This window comes from Camelus dromedarius, chromosome 30, assembly GCF_036321535.1.
Source record: "Camelus dromedarius isolate mCamDro1 chromosome 30, mCamDro1.pat, whole genome shotgun sequence".
In the NCBI taxonomy this organism is placed as follows: Eukaryota; Metazoa; Chordata; class Mammalia; order Artiodactyla; family Camelidae; genus Camelus; species Camelus dromedarius.
In genome coordinates, this window is record NC_087465.1 from 13,826,330 (window position 1) to 13,853,606 (window position 27,277).

The 27,277-nt window shown below is 45.3% G+C and overlaps 1 protein-coding gene across 2 annotated transcripts; it reads right to left on the reverse strand.

Annotated features, from left to right (window-relative positions):
* Positions 1-5,029: 5,029 nt before the first annotated feature.
* On the reverse strand, positions 5,030-26,804 carry SBSPON (somatomedin B and thrombospondin type 1 domain containing). Of its 2 annotated transcripts, none has more exons than XM_010979432.3 (5): positions 26,552-26,801; positions 16,809-17,003; positions 10,237-10,327; positions 8,531-8,707; positions 5,030-6,778 (listed from the first exon to the last, which is right to left on the reverse strand). In XM_010979432.3, exons 1-5 carry the CDS (start codon positions 26,763-26,765, stop codon positions 6,661-6,663), a joined length of 795 nt encoding a protein of 264 aa, XP_010977734.3. In that variant the 5' UTR covers positions 26,766-26,801; the 3' UTR covers positions 5,030-6,660. The 2 variants fall into 2 exon arrangements, with proteins under 2 accessions (XP_010977734.3, XP_031297327.2); XM_031441467.2 differs by lacking the exon at positions 5,030-6,778 and adding an exon at positions 6,789-7,431 and having other exon boundaries at positions 26,552-26,804.
* Positions 26,805-27,277: the final 473 nt, after the last annotated feature.

Consider the following 27,277-nt stretch of genomic DNA (forward strand, 5'->3'; position numbering starts at 1 on the left):
CCCTCCTGTTACTTTTACATTGTCAAGGGTTCAGTTTGTTGTTAGTTTGGTTTGGTTTGGTTTGGTTTTAGCATTTATTCTGTCCAGTGATTAAAATGAAATATTTTGTGCTTTGTGTATGGGTTGATTCTAAAAAATCAGAAACTGATAACCGTGTGTTATGATTATATAGTATATTATTCACATGAGATCCTAGAAGTGTGACTCACTCACCAAAAAATGTAACCCTGTATCACAAAATTCATGCAACTCAACGAACTGTCGAGGTAAATTGTATTCTCCCCTTCTGTCTCATTGTTTTTCTACCCTCCTCTCTCCAGTAGCTCAAAATCATGCCACATTTTAGTTTGCTTCAGATTTTGACCATACTTTGATTTCAATTTCTTCTTGAAACTTTTATTTCCATTTTTATAAAAATAATACACATTCATAGACTCACTTTTCGTTTCTTAATACATTTTCCCCCATTCTATTGTATATATGTTCTGTACTTTAATTCCCATTCCTTTATTGATAGGTCTTTGAGTTTTTTCCTGTTTTTTTTTTAATGGAGATACTGGGGCTTGAACCCAGGACCTCATGCCTGCTAAACATGTGCTCTACCACTGAGCTATACCCTCCCCTCCACGTTCATGGCTTTAAAACTGAAGCACTCTTTCCTCCCACTGCCCTTCAGTTCTCTCTAAGCTCAAGTGACCATTCTCAACTCTTCCAGCTCTTTTCTCGGGTGTATGCTCAGACTGCTGTTTGTTATGTTCCAGTGTGAGGTGTTACATTAGTCACCCCCCACGATACAGCATGAGGTTTGGGGTCTCTTGTATGCTCCCCGCAACCCTGCACAAGCATGTACCTCGCACCCATACATATGCTTCTCCCCAGTTCTTCCAGAGTAATTTGCATGTTTCTGATTAAATCAGTATTCAGTGTTTGTGTTACTATAACCCTGTAACTGTTATTTACATCTGAGCTGTGTGTACCCATCACTTACTCATCTCCAAATTCTCCGACCAATTTTAAAACCTCTGATGACGTTGAAATATGTCAGACATTCTACTGACTTCATTGGGTTTTGGTGGCATCGCTCCTACCCCCATGTGTCTGCTTGCCCTCCAGCCTGGCTGCACAGCTGTCAAGCTTACATCTCCCCTCATCGTGGCTCTGGGCATCCCAATTATCTCTCTCCTGGTCTGGAGTCCCTGTTTCCTGGATCCTCTCTCTTGGCTTATACTCTCATTTATCCAGAGCATCGCCTCCTATATTTTCCCAAGAAAATATGCATATAGTGAAAAATGTTTATATCATGCATGTCTGAACACATCCTTATTCTACCCCTCTATTTCATGAATAATTTCATTGGATATAGAATTTTAGTTTGAAAAACATTTTCTCAGAATTTCAAAGGCATTGCTCAGTTGTCTTGAGCATCAAATGTTGCTTTAGGTACTGTGACTCTGACACCATTCTGATTACTGAGCCTTTGCATGTGACCTACTTTTTTTCTCGCTGGAAGCTTGTAAATTCTTCTGTGTATCCAAAGATCTAGAATTTCATGGTAACATGCTTTGATGTGAGTCTTCTTTTTAAACTAATGATACTCAATGAATTCTGAAATCCCTAGGCTAATTTCTGAAAAGTATTATTCTATTATTTCTTTGCTAATTTTCTCCTGTCTTTTTTTGTACTTTCTTTCTGGAACTCCCATTACTCAGGCATTGGATCTCTTTGACGGATCTTCTAATTCTTATCTTTTGTCTCCTAATTTCTGTATCTTTAATTTTTTGGTTTACTTTCTGGGGAAAATGTTATAAAACTTAATCTTCCAAGGTTTTATAACATATATCCACTATCAAACTTTTTAATTTACAAGAGCTTTTAGTGCTCTGATTATTCCTTTTTTAGGGCATTCTGTTCTTATTTCATGATTGATAGCATTTCATTCTTCTGCTCCTGGCAGTGTTTACTGCCTCCGAGTTTTGTTATATTGCTTGTTTGTTTCTGTTTAATTTTGGCTTCCCTCTTTCTTTGTTAATGGTTTTCTTCCAAGTGCCTGGTTGAACTGAGCTATCCATTTGTATTTATAAGTGAGGATGAAGACGTTGCTTGAAAGCTCTGTGAGCACTAATGTGTGCTCACACGTCAAGGTAGTGATCGAACAGAGACTTGGCTCTTTCACATATTGGTACCTACAATCATTTTATTGGATGATTCATTTTCTCAGAGAGGAATCCGGCAAGCTGGTGTGAGGGGGTGAGTGTCACAGTGAGGCAGTGAGGGAGGGGATACAGCGTTCTCAGAGCATGTGGAGGAGGGACCTGGGGGGTCACCACTCAGAACAGAGACTGAGTCTCCCTTCTCAGTTGTTCTTTCTGGTGTGTCCAATCTGGAGTCCCCTCCAAAGAGTAAACCTGTCCAGCTGTTGCCTGGCTGCAGAGCAATCTAAGGCTCTGTTTCTTATACCAACTCTCAACCATTCCGCTGAAGGAAACACCTGGAACCTTAAGTGCTTGAGCCTTTCCAGGGTGTTGTCAATGACCTTGCTCACTGAAATTCACTCCCAGAGGCCTCTGGCTTTCTCCTTTCTTCTTAGACAGCCTCTCCTTTTCTAGTCCTGAAATTTTGTGACCATCCCATTTCAGCTGTATTTTTCTCTTTTAATCTCCTTTTCATTACTTTTTTTTGTCTTAAAAAAAATCCTTTAATTGTAATTTTATTGGGAATTGGCAGGTAAAGGGGGTAAATATATGTTCAACCTGCCGTGTTTAACTGAAAAAGAATACCCTACTTACGACCATCTCACACGGCTTCTGAATCTCTCTGCCTCAGAAAGGCTGAATCTTGCCTTCACACTTTCTTAGTAGCTTGGCTGATAGAGAAATGTTAGTTTTAAAGTCATACTCCCTCAGAGCTTGGAGGTTTTATTCTATTAGACTTTAAGTCTCTACTGATGCTGCTGAAGTGATTGCTGTCTCTCAGGGGGGAGTCTTGGTTTTTTTTGTAGATAATCTGTCTTTCTCTGTCTGGAAGGTTTTATAGCCTTTTCTTTATCCTTGATTTTAAATTTCACAAATTTGTCTCTAGGGGGTGGGGATTTTTTAAATTCATCTTGTTTGTGGTCAGTGAGCCCTCTCCATCCTGAGAAGAATGGCTCGCACCTCTGACTCCACCTCCTTTTCTATGTGTTTTAAAGGGGATGGTCCCTCCATTCTGGTTTACCCATCAGTAGAATCCCGGGTGCTTTCAGTCTTCAAAAATATTCTTCAAAATCTCTGGGCTGATTCCCACCCTCCCTTCTGATCTATGTTATAGACTCTTTCTCTTTTGTGAATCCTGTCACCTCAGTGGGATTGGAGGAAGGAGAGAAGGTAAACATGTATCCATCACCTTGACCTAGAAGCTTCGCTTCTCTTTCTATGTGCCCATCACCTGATCGCTTACACTTCAGAATGCCCAGGCTTCCTAAATCAAACTACAGTTATTTGTATGAATCTTCAAGAGAATATTCTTAGAGGGCAGAATCAGTTTTATTTTACATCATTTTGGTGCAAACCTAGAAAAGACAGCTAATTAAACTTTTTATGCCAGAATAGAATTAAGCAATTTAAATTATTGCTATTGCTATGTATGCATCATTGCAACATTCTCGAATAAAAACATCCCAAGAATGAACCCAAAACAGAACGGTGTGATTATATATCACCTTATTCTTTGTCATCTCTTTCTTTTTTTCCCCCACTTTTCTAAATGATCACCATCTCTAATTCCTTCCTCCTTGTTTCCTGAGTGGGGATATTTATTTTTGTTCAAATTACTTTCCTCATGCATTTTTGAAAAGCAGCCTATTAAGGAATTCTAGGGTCCGTAAATCATTGTAGAGTGCCCGTGGAAAGGACCCCAACTCTAACGTGCTCATTAGAAAAGAACACTGAAGAAGTCTTACCTACTTTGATCTTTAACTCTGAAAGTAAAAACTTTTGGTTCTTCATCAATCACTTGGACTACATGTTTCATTTCTGGACTGTTTCCTTGGGCTTTGCTAGAATGAATACCAAGATTTTCAAGATCATTATTGAATAGTTACGACTTCTAACCTATGAAATTCTTCTCAAGAATAGAAATAAAAATATGCCCCAATATGAAAGTAATTAATGGCCATGTACCAAAAGCGAAAGACCTACTTTTAAAAATTGATTTTACACAACTCAGTTATGCTAAATGTTATAACACATATTGGAACCATAAATACATCACAGCTTTTTTGCTGTTAGCATCATACTTATGTCGATCAGTTCTAAAGTGTTTTGTTTAGGTTATGGTGAAATTTTATTTATTCTCTGACCAGTCCAGAAAATTTGGTTATTTTTTAGTCAGATAAATAGCTTTTAAAAATGTGAACAGAAAGTTTATTTAGTGGCATAAAATTTTAAGCAACATTGAAAATTACTCAGGTTTGCCTTCAAAAATTTTGCTTTACAAAAGGGAGTGGGAAGAGATAAGTTTAGGAGTTTGAGATTTGCAAATGTTAGCCACTGTATATAAAAATAGACTTAAAAAAAACAAATTTCTTCTGCATAGCACAGGGAACTATATTCAGTATCTTATAATAACCTTTAATGAAAAAGAATATGAAAAAAATATATGTATGTATATGTATGACTGGGACATTGTGCTGTACACCAGAAATTGACAGATTATAACTGACTATACTTCAATTAAAAAAAAATTTGCTTTACAAATGTTAGAAATGGCCTTTAAATGTTAATTCTGAACTTAGAGTTGAAATTCCTAACCCTGATGAGACTCAAATTTTTTATTATTGGTTTCTGAAGAATTTAATTTACCACACAAACAATTCTGACAGCTGAATATATATAGTCAGAAATATTGCTGCTCTCAGCATTAAATATTGGGGATTTTTCCATCCCTATTAAGCTTGCAATTATTATGTTATTACATGAATGTACCAAGAAATATGTATTTTAGTAAATCATTTGTTAGGTAATAATATTTTATACAAATGAAACCAAAGGAATTTCATATACAAGCATATCTCATTTTATTGTGCTTCACAGATAATTGCATTCTTTACAAACTGAAAGTTTGTGGCAACCCTGCTTCTAGCAAGTCTATTGGCTCCATTTTTCCAATACCATCTGTTCACTTTGTGTCTCTGTGTCACATTTTGGTAATTCTCACAATATTTCAAACTTTTTCACTATTATTATTATACTTGTTAAGGTGTTCTGTGATCAGTGATCTTTGTTGTTACTACTCACTAAAGGTTCAGATGATGGTTAGCGTTTTTCAGTAATAAAGTATTTTTCAATGAAGGTATACACATTGTTTTTTCAGACATAATGCTATTGCACAGGTAACAAACTTCAATATAGTGTGAACAAAACTTTTATTTGCACTGGGAAGCCAAAATTTCTTGTGACCCGCTTTATTGTGGTGGTTTGGAACCGAACCCAAACATCTCCAGGGTATGCCGGTAGATTAAATCTCAAGCTTCAGTAATCTCCCAAGAAAATATCCTGAATTTAAAATTTTGCAGAAATAAAAAGGGCTTCACTTTTATAGCACCATCTTTGGCATCATCAGGCTCTCCATCAAAGCTGATTCCTGGATGAAAAGCTGAGATCTGGGTCCAGCTGTCATCCCAAATCCTTCAACAAGGCACTTTGTCTCTGGTTCATTGCTTCTCTAACCATAAAACGAGACTAATACTTCTCTGTGTGCGGTGGTGGGGATCCTAGCATTTGTAATAAATCTATGCCGTCCATAATCTATACCTCTGGCTTCTACTCCAGACATAAGAAAACGTGTGCATGTGTGCTGCAGGAAAACAAAGTCATATGTTTTACTTCAATTAACTCCAAGCTCATCTTAGTCAACTTCAGGCTTTAAGCCTTGGAAATAATCTTAGATGCTAATGATGGTAGAATGTTCACAATTAAAGCAAGTGTTTCATTCATTGGTGCCAAAATTTCACTTCCTGGAAATTATAACATTTAAAGAAACTCTGTACTGACCTAGAATGAACATATGATTGATTCTTTTCGATTAACTGAAGAAAATTTCTTCTAGTTTAAAAAAAGTATTTTAGTATACCTTTTGGTTTTGCATTAGCTTACTAAATCTTAACTTGACTGTGGAAAGTGATTTGTGACAATTTGTTTGACAGTTATTATTTCAGAATTTATGGAATAATATATGGGAAATGTATGAGCATACATATATCTGTAGGCATTTTTTAAGGCTTTTCTTTCTAAGAGATTACAGAATAGAAAGAAAGAATGCAAGACTCAAAGCATGGATACCCTTAACATGACAGCTTACCGATAAACGAACCACGTACAGACAAACATGAACTCCGTGTCCAGTGTGCCTCCTGTTGAATGAGGAGCCTCCAGGTGACAGGTCAAGGATGTAAAACCACAGGAGACTGCATGGTGGGCCCTCAACTTAGTAAAAATAAAAATAAAGGCGTTGTGTTTCTTGAGAACTGGCCCCTAAATTTCCTTTCCCTATTTCACAGTGTGGCAGTGACTTTTATACAGGGGCCCTTGGCCAAAGAGTTTATAAAGGATTATGAAACACTGAACGTGATTTGTTAATATTTAGCATGTTTACAAACACATTTTGAAATATTTCCATCACAATCTATATAAAAATAAAGCTGTGAACAGCTGGACAAGAACACCGTTCAACTCGCCGCAATTTTTTCCAAGTTCCTTGACACCGAGGACTGCCGACTGCTTGCCAATGGAGAGTCTGGTTTCTGAAACAGTATTTTGAAAATGTGAGTTACACGAAAAGCAAACCAAAGGAAATTCTAATTTACAGAATTATAAATCGAAATTTGTTGTTTTTCTTTTTTATTTTTTTCCCAGAATGATCACACCTAGAGTTTTGAAATGCATTACAAATTAAAAAAAAAAAAAATCACAAACTAAGTCCCTTCTTTGGGTTCCATTAAAACAAGTTAACAATTAATCTCTATTTGGAGACACCCCTCTTAAACTGTAGTTTGAGGCTACTGTGCTGGTTTCTCTCACTCACTCTGAGTATATAAAGTGCTACGTAAAGGAAAAAGGCTTCCTGGTTTGTGTATATTTAAATTAGAGGGGTCTGTACCAAATGCTCTCTTGTAACACTTTCCAGCTCTTTGATTCCATAATGAAAAATGGGAGACGTGAAAAGAAAGAAGCCAGATTATTGAAATTATTATTTTTAAAGTCACTGGAACCCCAGCCACGGTTTAAGGTGTTTTATGGGTACGAATTAAATTATAATATTCATTTAAAGTCAAAATATCGATGAGGTATTGCAGAAAAACATTAAATCTAAATATTAATTGTCTATTTCCCGAGTTCCTTACCCACTTAACTGTGTAGACGGTGAACTCAACACAGAGGCTGCTGGCACAAGAGACTAATAAACATAAATTCAGGTTAATAAATATTAAAATGTACTGTGGGAATAGCGATTAACTGGAAAAGTCGTATTTTTTCTTTCTAATCTATATTTTTACCAGTTCCAGCTGACATACTTAAAACCATAATCCATGTCCATCACAAAGCCTGCTCTTCTTTTAGTTATGAATAGTGTTAGCAGATTTAACTGGTAGCTAAATACAGGATGGAGATGGGTTTTTAGATGGTAAAATGTTTTCAAGGGTCAATTCTCTTGGCCAATCTATAGATTTCTGTAGGTGTATGCAACATTATGATTTATAAGAAATGTATATTTGATCCTTCAGATGACCAAAATGTATTTCTCATGTATATTTGGTCTTTGTCCAGAGTTCCTGGCTGGTAACACCCAAAGCCCTTGGAATTTCCTAAGTGTTGAGAGTGATAAAGGTGTCTTTTGTTATGTGGATGCACCTTAAGTAGGGAGTTGGTTGCCAAGAGAGCCAACCAGGTGATTAGAGGGTTAGAACTTTCAGTGCCCTCCCACCCCCATCCTGACCTCCAGGGAGGGAGAGGGGCTGAAGGTAGAATCGATGGCCAATGGCCAATGGCCAGTGATTTAATCAATGGTGCCTACCTAATGGGGCCTCCATAAAAGCCCGAAAGGATGGGGTTCAGAGCATTTCTAGGTAGGGGACCACGTGGAGATGTGGGAAAAATGAGTTGAAAGAAAAGTAAAAGAATATTTTGTGATACATGAAAATTATATAAAATTCAAATTTTAATGCCCATTAATACAGTATTAGAAAAAAGGCAAGCTCTTCTGTTTCCATAGTGTGTATGGTTGCTTTTGTGCAGGTCTTTGGTGGTCACTTAGGATCTTGGCCCGAACCCCAATACCCAAATTCACCCACTTATCTCTGGTATAGAGCCTCTAAGTCCCCGAGTGTGAACTGCGCCCTGGACTCTGCAGTTGCCAGATGGAGGGTTCTCCTCGTTGTTTTGACTCCCCAGGTCACGCCTCGATCTGCTACCTACTGGTCTGTTGTTTAGGATGAGGAGAGGACAGATCTTCCCGAGTACCAAAAAAAACCTTCCAACCAGTTTCCCTCCCTTACCCATCAGAGTCCAGCCCGTCTCCAGAACAGCGAAGGCTCACAGAGTTCATAGCCGGGGGCTGGCAGTCCACACACACCGTGTACCCCTCTCGGAGGTACTGCATCCAGCGAGTCAGGGGGCGGTTTTCCAGGGCACAGTGAGGGGTCAATGACTCTGTCTTGAACTCCATACAGTATCTAGGGGAAAAAAGGGGAATAATTTCACTTGCTGGCATGAGAAGTGGCCTAATGCTGTAGAAGGTCTTAGGAAGCCTGGAATCCCCAAGGAAACTTGACAGCCCGGAGAAGGTAGGGCGGCACGTGCACACGGGTCACAGGTGTCTTGGCAAGTCCCTCATTGGCTGAACTGTGACCGTGCCTGCCTGACAACTATAGTGATCCTTTGTGCTGTTTTTCAATCCATGGTTGAATTATCTGGTCAACGTGAATTTGCAGAAATTTGTCTCATGTCCTGTCTAGTCTGACCGCTATCTTGGGTATAAAAGCACATTTCAGTAGGAAAATAGCCCTTGATAACTTTGCTGAGATTTTAATGAATTATATAAATTGAACAAGAACTTGCTTGAGCCTGAGTGCCTGTGAGCCCAGGGAGGTCTAGTCCTTGACACCCAGGCAGGCACCTTTTTCCGCCTTTCCCATATATACCCCCACCCAGCTCACCCACGTGATCTGGGGGAATGCGATGTCTTAACTTGAAGCTGAGCATCAGAGTTATCCTGGGCATCACAAACAAAAGGACAGAGAGGCTGAGACGTGTTTTTCTGTAACAGACTAGGGAAAAGTCTATTCTGTGACTAGAATCTGAAGGCTCTGGGGGAGCAGCTAGGTGTGGAGGGATATTTTGGAGTCTTGTCCTTAAAAGCAACACAATTTTACAATTCTTCAGGGAAACAAAACAGAGTAAAAACCCTGAATGTGGCATTTCAGGTTCTAACTATGCTAAAATGGACTAGGTTGTTTTGTTCTGTTTTTTATCTATACCATTATGAGCGGTAATGGGTTAGATGGAATTGTTTGGAAAATCTGCTTTATAAAAGATCTTTAGCAATGGTGGGTGTGATTTACTAGGTTCCTTGAGGTATTAAGACAGGAAATTCTATGATGCAGCTTCAGTCAATTTCAGATAGTTTAACCCGGATATCTTTTTAGTGATATTTTCTCATTAAATCCTCACAGCAACCCCATGTGGTAGGAATTAATATTCTCATTTTTCAAGAAGAAAAAACTGAGGCGCAGTGAGTGGCAGGGTGAGGAATGAATCTGCAGCCATCCGATGTCTCTGTTCTGACAGCAGAAGAGTGGACTCTTCATGAGTGTGAAGGTTCCTCCCAACCTGAGCCATTAGGACTCAGTAGAAATCCTCAGAGATCAGGTGGGGGCCACTTCCAAACTCACCAACCAGAGGCGGTGCCGGAGTCCACGGTTCCATAAAGACCACAGGATGATGTGACTGCCAAAGTTACATCATCCCATTTTTATATAGCATGTTTCATCTTAGAGATCAGACCTCAGAGACAAAGACATCTTTATAGCCCCACAAGAATGGAGAAGGGACAAGTACTTTCCAGCTCTGTGGTGGAGAGTCATGTTTTACCCAAAGTCAATGAACAAATAACAGAAGAAAACCCATCTCCCCAAGTTACCTCTGTGGGCTGACTGGACCGTCCAACTGGAAAAAACATAAGTAAAAAACATCAGCAAGTTACCCGGCATCCTCGATGTCTGTAGACCACTGTGGGGAGGCCACCTGTCTTGTCCTCTCCTTGTTGAATGCGGAGGAAGTTATAAAGGCAGGGACTGGAAAAGGAGAATGATGCTGAACACGTGCAGCCTGAAGTACCCAGAGCAAAGTCCCCCCAACTTGGTTCCCAGTCCATCCAAAGCCTTCCATCCCCAAGTCCAGAAGTCTGTGGGACACCGTCAAGGAATGAAAGAAGGTTAAGGTGGAGTCCCCAAAAGCCAATTCCATGAAGATTTGGGCAATGCAGTTGGGTAGGGAGAAGAACTGCGGGCCTTTGATAAGCATACTTGTCAGCAGTGGTAACACAGCTGGAAAGGATGGAGACGGTCCAGGAAGCAAGGCCCAGAGCGGATAATAAAAACATGGGTTGGGCTGGGGGTGGAGTGGTGCAACCAAGGTTAAAAATGTCTTCCGATAACCACAGCCTGGAAGCTCTGACCCTAGCCATGCAGCCCAGGGTGTGAGTGCCAGGTGGCAGCCAGCACAGCGCTCTCCCAGCACCAGTAGCGAGGAAGGATGGTCCTGAAGATTCTCTTTCCCTTCCTCTCTGCCACCCCATTCCACCTCTGATGCTCTGGGTTGGAGAAAAGAAAACCGCCAGAAATTCTTTCCTCACACCTCTGCTGTCTTCTTTTACTTTGTTTGTCCCCTTCCTATTTCATCTCTAAGTCTAGGGAGGCATCAGTTGCTCTGTGTAGCACATGGAGAGAAACCTCTTGATTCCACCTTGCTGTCAACTCACGGAAGACAGGATTTTGCCTTGTTCATCCCAGCAGCCTTCACACATTTACACACGTAATAAATATGGTGTGATGAATGACTGGGTTGATGGATGAACGAATGGATCAAATTGCTACCAGTGTGCATGGTCTCTACTTCCCTGTGGTCTTCTGTCCCTACACTGAGCCTTGGGGCTGAGATGGCTCAACCATCCTTCCTACCCTTTGTTTCAGAAATTGGACCATCCTAGGAAGGGGAGAAACCAGCTGAGGTCGGCTTGTGTGATGCCCAAGTCATCAATCAGCAAGAGCGAAATGGCAGCAGGGTACTAGCAGCAAGACCTAGATTCTTTGAGCTTCCAGGTTCATCTTGCTAAGCTCCCTTCTGCCACAAGGTGGCAGCCCTGATTCTTCTTTAGATTGCTGAACGCAGAGTCCTTTTTATTTTACATGTAAGACAAGAGTGACCTAGCACCTGGTGGCCACTTGGTCCTAAGAGTTGCAGGCACAGTTCTTGTCTCTTGTGGTTCTGCACCTAATCTCTCCGGGCTGGACATTATCCACATCTGGTGTAAACTCTAGAGTCCCAGCTGAGTGGCTCTTCACTGCTGTGCTAACAAGTTTAATTGTTTTCTAAAGAGAACATGACATTCTTTCTAAATGTGACTGCAGCTTTCAAACATCCAAAATCCACGGGACAGAATCAAAAAAGAACAAGTGACTGCATGTATCCTTCTCTGTTTCTCTTAGATCTAATTATGAAAAACACAAACATCAAAAGGGTTTTTGTTTTCTCAAGTATGGTGTTCATTTCTGTTCTTCTGACGCATTTATGTGCTTCCTCACTACGTGAGGCATGCACTTACTGCTAAAACCATGGAGCATTATACCAAACTGTAGTATTTTGGGGATGTGTTTCTTTAGCCCAAAACATTTCTCTGAGCTCCTAATTTGTACTGCATCAATTATTAAAAAAGTTCAAAGGCAATCCTCTTACTATATAGCTCAGGGGAAAAAAATTTTGGTTAAGAAGTAGAAAGCAAGTATATGACTATAGTTTCTGATACAAAATCCTAAGAAAAGTTCTAAGATAGTAAAAATTAAAGCTAACAGTGATGCATATCTAAGTTTCCAGGCACAATGCTAAGCCCTTTTCATGTGTTAAAGAATTTAATTCTCACAACCACCCTCTGAGATAGATCCTCTTGCTTCCCCATTTCACAGATGAGGAACCTGTGGGCCAGAGAGGTTAAGAAAGGCTCATTATGTATAAGCCTGGCAGTGCCCGGCAGTGTCTCCAAAACCATCTCCTCACTGCCACGCTCGACAGCCTCTATCACAAGGCAGATGACAAAGTGTCACTATTTTAAGTTTCACTGTTGCAGCATGTTTCCTACAAATCATTTACATTTGGCTTTATTTTCCCTTTCTGTCCCTAACCACTGTCCTTAATGCAACGTGAGATCTCAGGGAGTAAGGGGGGAACATTAGCCCAGGCACTCCAGGCCCCCTCGGGCCACAGGGGAGGGGGTGGGAGCTGTGGCCCGGGAGGTGGGGTGGGGGGAGGGATCGCTGCTGGCACAGATTAACACCTGGAGCCGGATGGCACCTTGGGCATTGGTAACCTGCTCGTTTGCAAAGTGCTTTCACATCATACGTTACTGATCTTCACCAAAGCTTTGTAAAGAGGTGTTCTGATGAGGGTTTCTCATCAGAGAACTGAAGCTCATTGAGGTTAAAGGAAGGGAAATTAATAGTAAATGACCACGCAGGGGCCCCAGTACAGAAGATAGCTTCTGTTTTTTCAGACCTACTCCCCACACTCAGTGTCAAGCCTCTGTGGTTATGACCCATCATAGAAGGGTCCAGTGGCTCTGGACCTGGTCCTCCCCACCCCCCCATCCTGGGCCCTCCAGCCTGAGGCTTGGTTTGGTGCCACATTCTATGGAGGGGGGCGCCCTCTTCCCTGGCGGGAGTCTAAAGTGAACAAGCCAGGAGCCAGATCATCTGGAGGTCTCTGAACCAGCGCCACTTTCTAACATCCCACACACATTTAATGTTTCATTACTTAAGAATGGTAAGTAATTTAGAAATTCTTTCACCTCCAGTCCCACTTCTGCTTATATATGGAAGCACGTGACCAGTGCCCCAGGACAAAGGCTCTCCATAAAAGCCAGTTCCCCCTCCTCTCCCCTTCCTGGCAACAATATTCAAATGTAATAGACTCTTTGTTAACAGGGTATTTGCCAACTTTTCCGGCATCCCATCAATCTACCATTGTCCGCTTTTGCAACAGCTTCCACTGCTCAAAGTGGGGCACCTCACACACTTACTTTGAACATGAAAGTAAATTGAATTTGCTTTGAGAATTTCATAAAGGCCCCTGACACAATGGGGTGGGCCACCTGAGAGCCACTCGCCTGGAGATACAGCAAAGACGAGAGCAGAATGAAAATTTGACAGATGACACCAGCCTGGAAGCACTCAGTTCATAATAATGCACAGTGGTCTCCTCTCAGGAGGAAAATGCATATAAACCATCGTCAGTATGGGCAACAAATACATGATATGGGTTTGTGGATTTGTTTTGATGATAAAAAATATAGTCATGATATACATTAAACAAAACAGGAAGAATGCAACAGCTACTTGACTGTAAGAGTGCTTCAGTGACCGTGTTTCAGTCTGGCCTTTATATTTCTCCTTAGTTACAGGAATCTGCAATTGCAATGTTAGCTCTACTGGTAACAGCAAAACAACTTGTGGTAGAGGAGAGGGGCCCATGGGATTTAGAGCCACGAGGTTTAAGTTCTGTACCCTTTACAAGTGCTGTCATCTCTCTGAACTCCAATGTCCTATCTCCACGACAGGGAGAATAATGCCCCCCCGCCCAGTCCCCAAAAAGATGTCAGTATCTAATCCCCAGAACCTGTGAACATGTTATGTTACACGACAAAGAGTGAAGGTTGTTACTCAGTTGACCTTAAAATAGGGAGACGGGCTGGATTATCCAGATGGGCTGAATGTAATCACAAGGGTCTTCAGAGTCAGAGGAAGATGGTACCACAGAAGGAAAGCACAGAAAGATGTAAGGTTGCTGGCTCTGAAGGTGGAGGAAGGGGGCATGAGAAAAGGGTTGTGCATTCTGGGAAATTCTGCCTTCAGCAAAGCATCATTGATGTGATCCTGCTGGGATGCAGGGGCTGAGGGCAGAACCAAGCATCCCTTCTTGGGCTGGACCAGCAGCTCCTGAACTCCAGCAAGCAGCAGAGGCCCCTGGAGGCCTCATCCCCGGCAGAGCGCTACGTCCCCCTCCAGGGACTGTGATCCCGCGGGACTGGGTGGGGCCCAAGGCATGTGCATTTCTAACAGGTTCCCAGGTAAGGCCGAAGCTGCTGGTGTGAGACCACGCTTAAGGAGCCACCAAACTGGAGCATTCTCGGGGTCCTGTGTGCCCTGACCAGCTTGTGACACCAGTCATCATTTCAAGGACATCCCAAAGGGGAATCCTGGGGTGCGAAGTCAGGGCTACAAATGCCAGTGGCCCTGCCCCAAGTCTAGATTTCTCCTGATAGGAGGCCATTAAGAACAGACTGCTCTTGTTAGTGTCACACCAAAGTCATAACACCTCCTGGGGAGTCACATAAAATCGTCTTTGTGGAGTTTGCGGGGAGGGGAGGTGCAATGGGGAATTTGGGAGCTGGGGGACATTTGGAGGAAGGCAGGCCTGTTGGCCTGGCCCATCAGGGACGGAGGAGGGGATACCTCCAGGTAGGGAAGAGGACCCCAGGGGCCAGGTGTGGGCCCATCACGTTCCACTGGATCCTCTTCACTGACCCACCTGTCCCTTTTCCTGTGATCTGCATGATCTTTCTATGAAGAGATCCAGGGCTGGGAGGAGATCTGGGTATCCTCATGTGACACTGAAGAGTCAGATGTGCTGAAGGAATACTTTCTAGCAGCTGGACCCTGTAACCAAGTGGTGCAGTGACTTTTTCTGACAGATCTGCCCTAGGTTGTGAGAGCCATCAAAAAAATCAATTATGTCCCACAGCGACTTCCCCCCTGAGCCTTTCCGTAGTGTTTCTGCAGAGTGCAGAGCTGAATGTGTCTTGTTCTATGAGCATGTGAGCACTAAACTATTGCCCTGCGAACTTAACATGGTGGCCGTATCCAGGAGGGGCCTCCACCCTGGCCCCGCCACTCCGCATGTCCCTGAGATATCTTCAAATCACAGATCTGATCACATTGGCTCCTATAGAAAACACCCCAGTGGCTTTCCATGGCTCTTAAAATAAAGACCAGAATCCTAAACAAGGACCCCGGGCCAGGCATGGAGGGGGTGTCAGCACAGAGGCCTCCCCTCTCACCACTCACCTCCCTCTCTGCTGCCCACACCGTGGCCTGCCTTTGGCTTCTCAGATGGGCCTCATGCCCCTCACCCTCCGTGTTATAAAAATGAGCCAAACATGGTCCCTTGGTTGTTTATGTCTCATAGCAGGTGGAGATCTGTTAGCTCTAAAACCTACTGGCACCAAACTCAAATTTTTATCTAGTTGTTTTACAAATAGCCAAACAAGTAGATTTTTAGACATTTAGCCCTGCCTGCTTTGCATACCCTGAAGTGACACCCAGCATCTGCTGGCCATTGTGGTTACAAGACCCCAAGCCAACAGGAGCTTCCTGCCCTTTGGAGCTCTCTGGCCCAGAGGTCCTGGGCCATGCTGCTTAGCTGACATCACCCAGACACACCAGCTCCCGGCCAGTGCTTCTCCTCCTGCTCTGGATGGTGGTAGCCACATCATAGCTTTTGGAAGTCCCCTCTCATGCAACCCTGTTCAAGCAGCACCCTCTAAGGTTGTTGTTTGATGCTGCCTCTCATGGTCACGTGCTTTTCTTAGATCAGCCCCCCAAACCCTCAAACCCCCTACACCCAACACTAGACCGTGATCTACCTGACCACAGGCTCCACGCCAGCTTTTCTCCCCATTGTAACTCTGGCAGACAGCCCAGGGCCTGGCATCAAGCAGACTCTCGATACATGTTTGCGTGAGGAATGAAAAGGGAACAAAATAGCTTGGCGAGGGTCCTGTAAACATGGAATTTTCCAGGTTCCTATGAAAAACATGATCTTTGCTGCCCTGAGCAGTCAGTGTTTGTTCTATCAGATTTAATCCCAGCCCACACTCTGGTCTTGGCCTTTCTGCTGTTTCCCGTGGCTTCCGCCTCAAGGAGGAGCCGACTGCTGGTCTCCTCGGCCATTTCACTTCGACCAGAACAGTCTTCCCCGGCCATAAATCCCATCACCTCAGCCCTAGTCCCCTTGACTGAGAGAAGCAGGTGTTTCAAGAGGATCTTGTTATCATCCTTCAGGAATGTCTCATTTTTCTACTGCTTTCGCATGGGTGCGGGTGTTTGTGGTTAAACTGGAACGACAGGGAAAGGTGAAATCCTTATCCTTACCGGACACGTGCTATCCGGATGACATCCTCCTTCTACCCAAAGCCCTTGTCGTCAGCTAGGCTGAGCTCGCTAGAAACCGCCGTGCGCGCCCTCACACCGAGCGCGCGCGCCGCAGGAAGGGGCCCCCGCGGGGTCACAGACACACCCAGGGGAGGGGCGGGAGGGGGCGCCGGGAGGCCTCGGTGCGGCTGACGGAGCATTCCTTTACCAAGCATTTCCTGAGCTTCCTATCTCGCCCGAGCAGACGGGCGCCTCCCACTCCCCGCAGCGCGTGGAAGTTTCCCTGCCCCGGGGGCTTTCTGTGGGACGAAGGGATGGAAAGTCACCCGGGCAGCAAGCGTGGAAGCCGCAGTACCGAAGGCGTGCCCGCAGTCCTGGCCCTGGGCCGTCGCGTACTCCAGGCAGCCGGCTCTCTCCTCCAGGACCGGGCAGGGCGCGCCGCCGTTGCGAGGCTCCTGCCGCACCGCGCGCCTCCGCACGCGCGCCGTCGGCCGGCACCGGTCCGCGCAGCCGCTCCAGGGGCTCCACTCCCCGACCAGGCACGGGCGAGCTGAAAAACAGCGCCACCGGGCGCGCACCTGAGCACACCCGGCGCCCTCCGGGCCGCCCCGCCGACGCACACCGCCGGGTTCAGCCCGTGTCGGCTGCGCTCGGACCCGGCCCTGGGTCGGGGGGAACACGGTGACATGGACGCCTCCCGCCCTGATGGTTAACTGATAATCCGGTACCTCTTAGGGACAGGCGGACGTTTCAGGATCCTGGAGGTGGGACTGAGCCGAGGCACGTCAGTCAAATAAACTGAGTAAAACAGACCGATGCCCTCAGGGTATCTCCGTTTATGCCTCGGGCTTAGATCAGATCTTTGCTCTTGTGTTTCTTTGATCCTAACTTGAGCCTCCTCTGCCCCAAACATTTTAATTGTAGCAGTAATACATATTCATTGTAGAAAACATAAAGGAAAAAAAGTGTAAAAAACAAAATGTATTTCTCCCACCCATAACCCCACCACTTAACCAGGTCAATCCTTATCAGGAAATGTGTCTCCGTAAGACCTGGCTTAGGGCCACACCATGGGACCCCTATCCTCGAGGCTCCTCCTGGACGCTCTGCTCTCATCCTCCAGGGCTCAGGGACTCATACACTGAGAGGTGGGGTTTACAGAGGAGAAACCAAAGCCCCCAGAGGTCGAGAATGCTTGCGGTCATGCATGAAGGGGCAGAATTGTAGGGGAGAATTTGGCTCTCGCTTGGGCAATTCTCTGGCCATGACAGTAAAATCAATGTGGTTGCGCATTTAACTTCCCCACTGAAAGTCCTAATGAGTCTTTAAAGGACCGTTATGAGTTTTTAAATTGAATTACTTGAGGACTTGACATTGGATACAAGAAAAGAACAAGGACACAGAAGATGGACCTCTGAACTACATGCCAAACTCTTTCTTTCCCACAAACTGCAACCCACTTTATCCCTATCACTCTCATCCCTTCAAGTTCACAGAGTTTTCACCAGAAAACACCCCCAACTTCTTTGAAATCTGATTGGACTTCTGACAGTCTGTGCTCAAAAACTCACGTTGCCTCTCAGCGCTCTGATTTAGGGATCGTGGCGCTTGGAAGCTGTATTGTTTGGAAGCACGTAGCTAACCCCTGACATGGAAAGGGTCACATTCAACATAAAGCTTGGCTAGCAATTTAAACATTTCAAACTTTTAAAAACATACTTCTATTAATCATCTAAAAACTCACAGGCACCACCTAACTACCTAAGGAAGCTAGAACGAGCCACATGGCAGTTTGTTCCTGATACCTATGCACACATCCTTTGGAAAATCAATGACAGATCACTTCCTGCTGGTCATCTCTTGTTGACCTTCCCTGTTTATTTTTCTCGGTCCCATGATTTAATTGGCCCATAGAACCAGAGGGCTTTGAAAGAGGCTGCCAGGTTTGGAGCTAGTTGAGAAGGACTCCTTCTGACCTTAATTCTTTCAATAACTCTTCCCCCCATCACCAAATCTCTTCGTCCCTGAGTCTATCCAGTCCTGCCCTGATATGTTGGACTTGAACTATCCTTAATAATACACTTAAAAAAAATTTACTTTTTTCAAAGATTAATATTTGGACATCACTATAAAATACAATTTTGCGACGGCTTTAATTCAGAACTTAGCAATACGGCCTTGGTTACTAAGTTACAAACTATCCATATGGTAAAAGATGGCATGCGGATGAATTTAGTCTTTCAGTATTTCTTCAACATTTGTGTCTCGCATCTACTGTTTATTTATGTTACTTGGTTTGACCCATAGGTAAAGTCCTCAAATCACAGAATCATTAACTACGTTGTTCTTACTAGTTCAGGTCTGTCCTTGGCAAAATGCTGTGGATTATTTGGATTGCAATTTGTCACAGATCACAAGCAACCTTTGGTCAAGGAGGTTGGGAGAAGGACAGAAGCTTCTGACAGATTTATTACCACAAGGCATATATCTCAGCTGTGTGACAGAAACTGCCTTTGAACTATTCCATGAGTATTACCTTCCCACTAAAGCTTACCTAATTCGTGTCTATATACAGCATACCAAAATATTCTGTCTTCAGATCTGACTTTCTCTTCCTTCACGTTTCACTGACTGTCACTGGGGCCCAACACACTGTAACCTCGTGAGCAAAGATCTCCTGTGGCTCTAAGCTTGTCCCAGCTCCCTGTTAACAGTTCAGATTTGATGACAGCATCCCACCCCTTTAAGGGGAAAGAAGCCTAGATTTAATGGGTGCCCGGGAGCTGGGTAAACTCCTCTCTTTTCTTCTTCTTCTTTTACAACATTCAGGTCAAGTTTCCCCAGAAGCAGACCTTGAGATATGAATCTGAATGCAAACAGTTAATGTGGGAGGTGGTCCCAGGAAGCACAGTCAGAGATTGGGGAACAGAGACAGAGAGGCAGACGTAGAAGAGAACAGAGATCAGAAGTAGACGCTGAGTTTCTTCTTTTGGTCAAGTGGGCGCCCTTGGATCTGGGCTCATTGGGCAGGGAGACAGTGGACAGTCCATGGGGGAAAGGAATCATCAAACCCTTCCAGATGGACCAGCTGGTGCCCCTTTCTCAGGGGCTGTCTGGTTATCATATGTCCCTACCAAGGCTTGAGCAGGATGGCCAAGAGCAGAACAGTAAGTGATCGAGCTCAGTAACAAGTCAGCACACACAGAGGACATTTTCACATGTCCTAACAGGGATGTCCATCCAGTCCTATCCAAGTACAACTGCCTCAAAAGATGTACCAGTAATCCTTTTTAAAAAATGGATTTTTTTCCTCCTTAATGGTAGTACTGGAGATGGAACCCAGGACCTCATGCACACCAAGCTTGGGCTCTACCACTGAGTTATACCCCCTACCATCCCTCCATAAATGGCTTTTTAAAACTCCCTGCATGGCTAGCCATTGAATTTGGAACAAAATCTAACTTCCTGCGTGGTCTACAAAGTCCTGTGTGACCTGCCTGTGCCTGTGCCTCCTCCCACCTGGAGCTGGGCCCCCCACCCTCACCTTTGCTCCCAGCTCCACCCACGCCGACCTCATCGTCCCCCAACACACCAGGCTCTTTCACAGTCTGAGGCCTCTGTATGTGTGTTCCCTCTGCCAGGAATGTTCCTCCCACACTGCGCATGGCTGGGTTCGGCTCATCTTTTAGGTTCCAGAAGATTTATTTCATTTTCAGAGAGCCCTTCCCTGGCCAGCTTATCCAACTAGTCTCTCTCTCTCTCTCACACACACACACACATCTTATAAAATTATCTCCTCTCAGAACTCAGTGTTCCTTGCCTTCCAACATCTCCATAATTCAAATGACATATTTGTGTATCTGGTTTATTGTTGAGCTTCTTCTTTCATGCCTAACACTTGGCACATGGCAGGTGCTCAGCAGATATCTGCTGAATGACTGAGTGAATGAAATGGCCTTGGGCGCGTTCCTCCTTCCTAAATTAAGCTCAGCACTGAAACAGACTCTGGTCTGCTCACATCATAAGTAAGGAGGCAAAGCACTGATGGAGACTCCAGGGTGGGAAGGAGAGCCCGCAGAAGGACAGGAGCAAAATCAGAAACTCCCAGAGCCAAACACATAAGCAATTCTGAACCTGGACCGGAGTGGTCTGGGCTCTCCTGGCAATGGTGGCCCAGAAGGCTGTCCACTGGGAGGGGCGCTGCTTTCTGCACCTTCAGGTTACGAGGATCCCAGCTTCTCCTGGGAGCCACAGTCTGTCAAGTCCTTTTTAATCCACGGATTTCTCCTACCAATACCATGTCTTGAAAGTAACAAGCTTCTTTAATTTCACTATCCGTGGCATGAAGTGGTATTTCCTTTTATTTGAGCCCAGTTTCCCTCACTCAAGAATTTCAGAATATGGTGGAAAAAAATCTGCATTCATCTTATGTGTGCCACCCGTGGACCTACTGTTTCAGTCGGCCTCCTTCCCTTCAGCTTTTGGACCCATCTGTCTGTGGACACTTTCCCTCTCAGAATGAGCGCTGGACTCTCCCTAGGCCCGTTTGCCGCCCAGCGAGTTGTGCAACCAGAACTAGACATGCTAGTCTCAGTCTTCAGGTACCAAGGGGTAGTATAAAAACTTTTTTTTTCTAATGCTTTTCTTGATGATGCCAAACACACCTCCCTACACCACCACCTCCCCCTTACGTTCCCCCCAAACTCCAGACACACACAGCAGGAGCAACAGCAAATTGAGCTGAAAGCCAGACTACTTCACTTTGTAAATATAGTCTGGATTATTTCTTCTGAATGTTTTTGCTAATCTTCATGGAGTGTCTCCTTGGTTAATCACAGACACTCAAGCCTTCCTCTGTGTAATCTGGCCCTGCCTGCCTGGCTCTCGGCCACCTAACAGTTGAAGGCCACCCACGACAAAGCACTTTCTCCCTCACGTTGTTAAGTTCAAATAGCCCTCATCATTCCTAAGGAAATATTTTTCTCGCACTTGACCCACAGCTGTACCATTCATGTGTAGCTTCTGTTTCTTGACAATCTCTGGAGGAAAAATAAAACAGTTCCTTTACACACACACACACACACACACACACAAAATCTCAGGGTGACACAATTTTAAATGTAAATCATCTCCCTCTTTCTCTCTCCTTATGTATACCCCTTCCCAAGGACCCTGTCAAAACTTCTTTGGAATGAGACCATGTTGCCCCAGTATCTACAGCACCAGTAAAATGATCAAGTATTTGTTTCCTCCTGCAGAAGCCATGTTATCTGGCCCCTGGTAGTTTTCTTTTTTTTTTTTTTTTTCCTTTTGAGACATTAACTGGACAAGTCCATGAAATGCTAACAAGACAGTGAAAGGAGCAGTCACCTTAGAAAAACAGAATTTTATACACCCTGCAACCCTAGGAAAAAAGGGAATAAAAATCAAGAAGATAATGATGTTTTTTCTGGTTAGTAAGTTTCCAAGTGAGTTTTTTTCTCTTTTGCGCATTTCTACATTTTCTGAGTTTTCTGCAACAAACATGTATTTTGTAGTCAGAGAAGAAGTGTTACTTTTAAAAAGGACAGGCGGCTAGGCCCCAGGTGACACTGCCCTCTGAAGCCACAGATAACATCCCCCAGGTGGAACAATCTGTCACTTTTTTACTTAAAAATATTTGGGGGGGGGTGGAATTAAGTATCTATTTATTTATTTTATATGGAAGTACTGAGGATTGAACCCAGGACCTCATGCATGCTAAGCATGCACTCTACCACTGAGCTATACCTTCCCCCAACAATTGGTCAATTTTTTTGACAAACGTTCATAAGTGACACTGCGATAGTTCTTGGGATTGCGAAGAGGAGTGGGACACATTTTTTTGCCCTTGAGGGGCACACAGCTGATGGAGAAAGACAACTCACTCACTCTACCTCTATTTATCAGGAAGGTCCACAGCTTCTCATTAAAGCCTCATTTCTCGGAGGCAGTAAAAACATAATGTTTAAATGTGTGGGTGGACCTAGAGTTCCGGGGTTCAAATCTTGCTTTATCACTTATTAGCTGTGTGACTTTGGACAAATTGCCTGACCTCTCTGTGCTCTGGTTACCTTGACTGTAAAATGAGACCAAAAGCAAGAATACCATGGTGGACTGTGAGACTAAGTAAGTTTAGAGCTGTGAGGTGCCTGGGAGAGAAGGGCCCAGCCCAGAGTAAATGCTTACCCTCCCGGGCTGCACACCCAGGGCTGTAGCCAAATCATGTCAGATACTGGCGCCAGGCCCTGCTCGTTATTCCTGCACAGACAAAGGCTGGGAAGCCACATGCTGTCTCTCAGGCCTCTAAACAGGCTGGCTCCAGTAAATCCTTGACTTTCTAAATCATTGTAGGCTGTGACATCCTTTTTTGGGGGACTGAGTTTTGAAGCCCACATCTTCCAGAATATTTTCCCTTCTCCCTCCAGATACGATGTCAGCAGATTTTGGCCAGTTGGTTTCTTAGATTCCCCATAAACCTAGGAGAAGAGATTGGACTATAAAGACTACTCAATTTTTGTCCTGTTCCACTTGGGTTAATTATTTCTTTTTCCTTAAGTGGCTCATCCAAGATCCAGTGCAACCTTGTGCTTCTAGAATCTTTGAATGCAGACTGTAGGTGATGACTTAGAGACTGAGTGCTATAAGCCTGATAGGCAAGCCTTCCAAGAAGTTCTTTCAGGGCTGGGGAACTTGGACCTGTCCCCTCCTTTGCCCCTGCACATCCTTGATCAGGTTCAGACAATGGAGAATTTTCTTTTTTTGGGGGTGGGGGTAGGGTGGTTTTGGAGATGCATTAGTGCTGTTGAAACTCATGCCGTCATCATGAGATTTTCTGAGCTGATTAGTTTCAAAACTGATTTTTCTTTTGGAGTGTCTGTAGATTCAAATTTTTAATTTTTACTGAGAGAAAAAAAAAAATCACCCAAACAGCAGAAACCCCAAACCTTTCTATTTGAAAAAAAAGTGCCAGTATTTCATCTCTTAGCTACATCAAGATGAAAAAATTAGAAGGTATAGAATGAAGCATGCTTAGTTCTACTGACACAGTTACGTTTTCATTCACATTTAATGCAATTTCAGTCAAAAGGCTTCAGGCAGCATCATTAGGTAACATAACGCTGGACAGGAAGGAAATGAGAGGTGGGGAGGGATAAATTGGGAGTTTGGAACTTGTAGGTACTAAATACTATATATAAAATAGATAAACAACAAGGTCCTACTGTATAGCACAGGGAAATATATTCAATACCCTGTAATAGCCTATAATGAAAAACAATATGAAAAAGAATATATATATGTATAACTGAATCACTATGCTGTACACCAGAGATACAACATTGTAAATCGACTATACTTCAATTAAAAAAAAAAAAGAAGAAGAAAATGAGATTCTAAGAGGCAGAGGCAGAGTGGTTCTATGTACACAGAGTAACGAGGCTCTGGCTGCTGAACCTTGATTTACCTAGGAATAAATAATAGCTATGAATTGGGACAAACAGATGGGGCTGGTGGCAGCCTGAAGTCAGGCAGTCGTGGGTTCAGACTGCACTCGGCTGTCCACCCATGTTAACTTTGTGATGGGAACGCCCTCTGAAAGACCCAGCTCCTGCAGCTGGAAACACAGGAGCATCACGCCTTTTCCCAAACCCCGGAATCTGCACCATCGGGCCCCTTGTCCAGGGCTGAGGAGCCGAGCACGTTGGCTGTGTCCTGCCCTCGCTCTCACCCTCAGCTCTGAAGCACGAGCAGGCTCGCCAAGTGGCCAGCTTTCAACTGTCTCTGTTTTCTTGCTGCTGTCCCCCCAAACTCCAGGTGCAGAGAATTAACCAACGAGGAGCATTTTCCATCCCGAGTCTGTTTCTGCCTAGGCCTGCAAGGGCCTCCGTTAACTCCCTGGGGAAGGACATTTATGGCCCCTGAAAATGCTCCTTTATAAAATTCTACCAGACACTGTCTCCTTCTCTGGCTTGGGTTCCTTTGTCCACCGCGCACAGCTCTTCCTAGGCACCAAGTGGCTGGGATTTCTTTCTGAGCTCTCCTGGGGATGGTAAGGTCATCTCCCTTCTGCTGTTACTTCTCCAGTAAATCCATACTCTGCAATGATAGGCTCTTTGTTTCAGTATATCTACATCCTGGACTGAAAATAAGGGGTCTATTTTTGACCAAATAGAGACTTGGAGGATTCTGCAGTCCCTCTTAGTGCTGTTAGGGCTCACAAAAAAGCCAGTTTTCCACATGACACTCACCTATCAAGGTGTGTTCACTGACTGTCCTGTTCACCAGGTGAGCCTCAGGGCCTAGGCTACGCTGCTGGGGGTCACACTGAACAGACACGGGGCGCTTTCCTCCTGGAATTCCTCTTCTCCTCATTTATTCTCTGGGACTAGGCTTGCCCATTACTTCCTCTGGGAAGTCTCCCCTGAATTCCTCTGGGCTCCTGAGCTGTTCCTCTCTGCCCTCTTGGATTCATTATTTTGGCACTGAGTCTATTTGCAAATGGTTTTGTGTGTGTGTTTCCCTGCTCAACTATGAACTTCCAGAGGGCAGAGACGTGTCTTCATCATCTTTGTATCCCTGTGCTTATCACAGACGGGCCCATTATCTGAACTACAGGAATTCTGTATTTACCTTTAAGATGTAGGCAGATCCCTGGAGAGAAAATATTTAGTGAGAGAGGCTGCATAGTGAAAAGGCTTCCCTTGCATGATCCAGATAACTGGGACAAACAGCTGTTTAGGGAGGATGTTGCGAGGAGGGAGCTGGGGATGCCTGGCTGAAGGATACTGAGTTTCCTAGGTAACTGAATCTTCACCTTACTTTAGTAATAACGTACACTGGCCTTGAGCAGGAAAGGGAAAGAAGTGTATCAAAAAGATCAATATTCGCAGGTAAATCATTAGCCTTCAATCAGGATTTGAAAATTTGTCATCTGTGTTCTTTCAGCAGCAGGCCTGGGTGGCTGTCCTGCCATGACTGGTGGCCTCTCCTGGCAGAAAAGAGGCAGAAGGGCTCCTCCTCTCTCTCTCTCTATGCAGCATCTGGTTCCCCAGGTAATGACACAGCCCTGCAGACTCTTCTTCCAGGAAGGAGCTGAGGCTCTCACAACACCAGTATCCTTGAGGTCAGACCCTAATGATGTATGGCTTTGGGTGATGTAATTATAAGGGAGCAGGGCTAATTTTATTTCCAGGGCTGGCTTCTCTCAGATACGCCTTGTTCTTAAAGACTACACTCACCATGTCTTCCGTAGCCTTTTGATTTTAATTAAATCATCAAATATTGAGCCCACACCAGGGGCTGTGATACTGTGGGAAATTTAAAGATAAAAAAGACAGACTCTAACGGAAAATCAGCAAGATTAAAACCTACTGGGAGACCTGAGACAGCAATCTTTATCATGCTGAATGGATACAAATGACTTCGAAGAACAGATCGAATGCCTCCTAGGAGAAAGGGGCTGTGCGACATGCGAGAGTCCAGGTGAGGACAGCCGTGGTCCTCCCTGAACTTGTTCTTCAGACGAAAGCACCCTCCCAGAGCAAGCCCTTGGTGCCTAATTCCTCATCCTTCCCTCATCACCTGTCACTAGGCCCGTAAGATCCCTGAGGGTTAACAGAATGAAAGCAGAGGAACCTGGCCCAGGAGCATGCCCCCGGGACCTGTCAGTGCCATATTTCCAGGTGGGAGGTGGCCCTACCGAGCTGGAGCTCCTGAGCAGAGGAGTTTATTCAGCAGAGGACCCTTCCAGAACACAGGGCTCCGGCCCCTTCCACCAAGGCTCTGGTAGGGAGGTGGGCTGTGGAGTGGCCTATCTAGATGGAGAGGACTGGGAGACCGCTGGACGGAGGGGGCTGGGGGGCCCTAGGATGGAGAGTTTGGGGGTGCACCCAGAGAGAGGGGGCTAGAGGGCCCTAGGACGAAGAGAGCTAGGTGTACTTGGATGGAGGGGTCTGGGGTAGGCCGGGATAGAGGGACCGGGGGCCCCTGGCTCCGGGGCTGCGGTCCTTGGTGTGGGACCCCTGTGCCCCTTGGCTTCGGACGAACGGCCAGCTCCCCATCCTCGGCCCTGCCACCCACCTGGGCACGCCCTGGCATAGTCGAAGCAGCAGTCGCCGGTGATGAGGCAGGCTTGGTCGCAGAAGCACGTCCCATAGACTCTGTCCAGCCTCCAGCCGTGGACGAAGCAGGCGGGGTCTCGGCCGGGGCAGCAGCGCCCCGAGTCGGCGCAGCCGGCCAGGGCCCCGGGCCACAGCCGCGCCAGCGCGCACAGCGCCATCCACAGGGTCCTCATGGCCCGCGCTCCGCAGACCTTCGGGGCAAGTGCTGTGCTCCGGGGAGAGCGCCGGCCCTGCCCCGCGGCCGGCCCCCGCCCTCCCGCGCAGCCCCTCCCCAGCCCGGGCGGCGCGCCCGTCGGGAGCCGGGCGGGTGCCACAGCGGCCCGGCCGGGGCGGGGAGGGCGCCTCCGCCCGGGGCGCCCGCGATCGACGCCCGCGGCACCAGCCCCCTTCTCGCGGCACACCGCCCCGAGGCAGGGGAAAGCAGGTGCGCCGGGATCCCAGCGGCCCAGCGAGCGGCGGGGCCCGCCAGCAGCGCCGCCACGGCGGCCACATCTCCTGGCTCCAAACTCGGTTTCCTGACGTCGGCGGACACGTTAGCCAGTGGGCACTTTTGACTCTAAAGCCAGAAGCCGAGTTGATGTGCACACGCGGAGTTCAGCCGCATGATGCGCGGGGGTCACCCTGACTTCGCCCAGGAAACCCATGCTGTACTTCTCCTGGGGCACCAGTTCCACACTACCCCCGC

Coding starts and splice junctions, on each gene's coding strand:
- SBSPON (XM_010979432.3), bottom strand. CDS start 26,765: ATGAGGACCCTGTGGATGGCGCTGTGCGCGCTGGCGCGGCTGTGGCCC. Junction 17,004..26,551: donor CTATGCCAGGGCGTGCCCAG/GTGGGTGGCAGG, acceptor GCTGTTTTTCAG/CTCGCCCGTGCCTGGTCGGG. Junction 6,779..8,530: donor GACGGGCTGGACTCTGATGG/GTAAGGGAGGGA, acceptor ATACTGTTTCAG/AAACCAGACTCTCCATTGGC.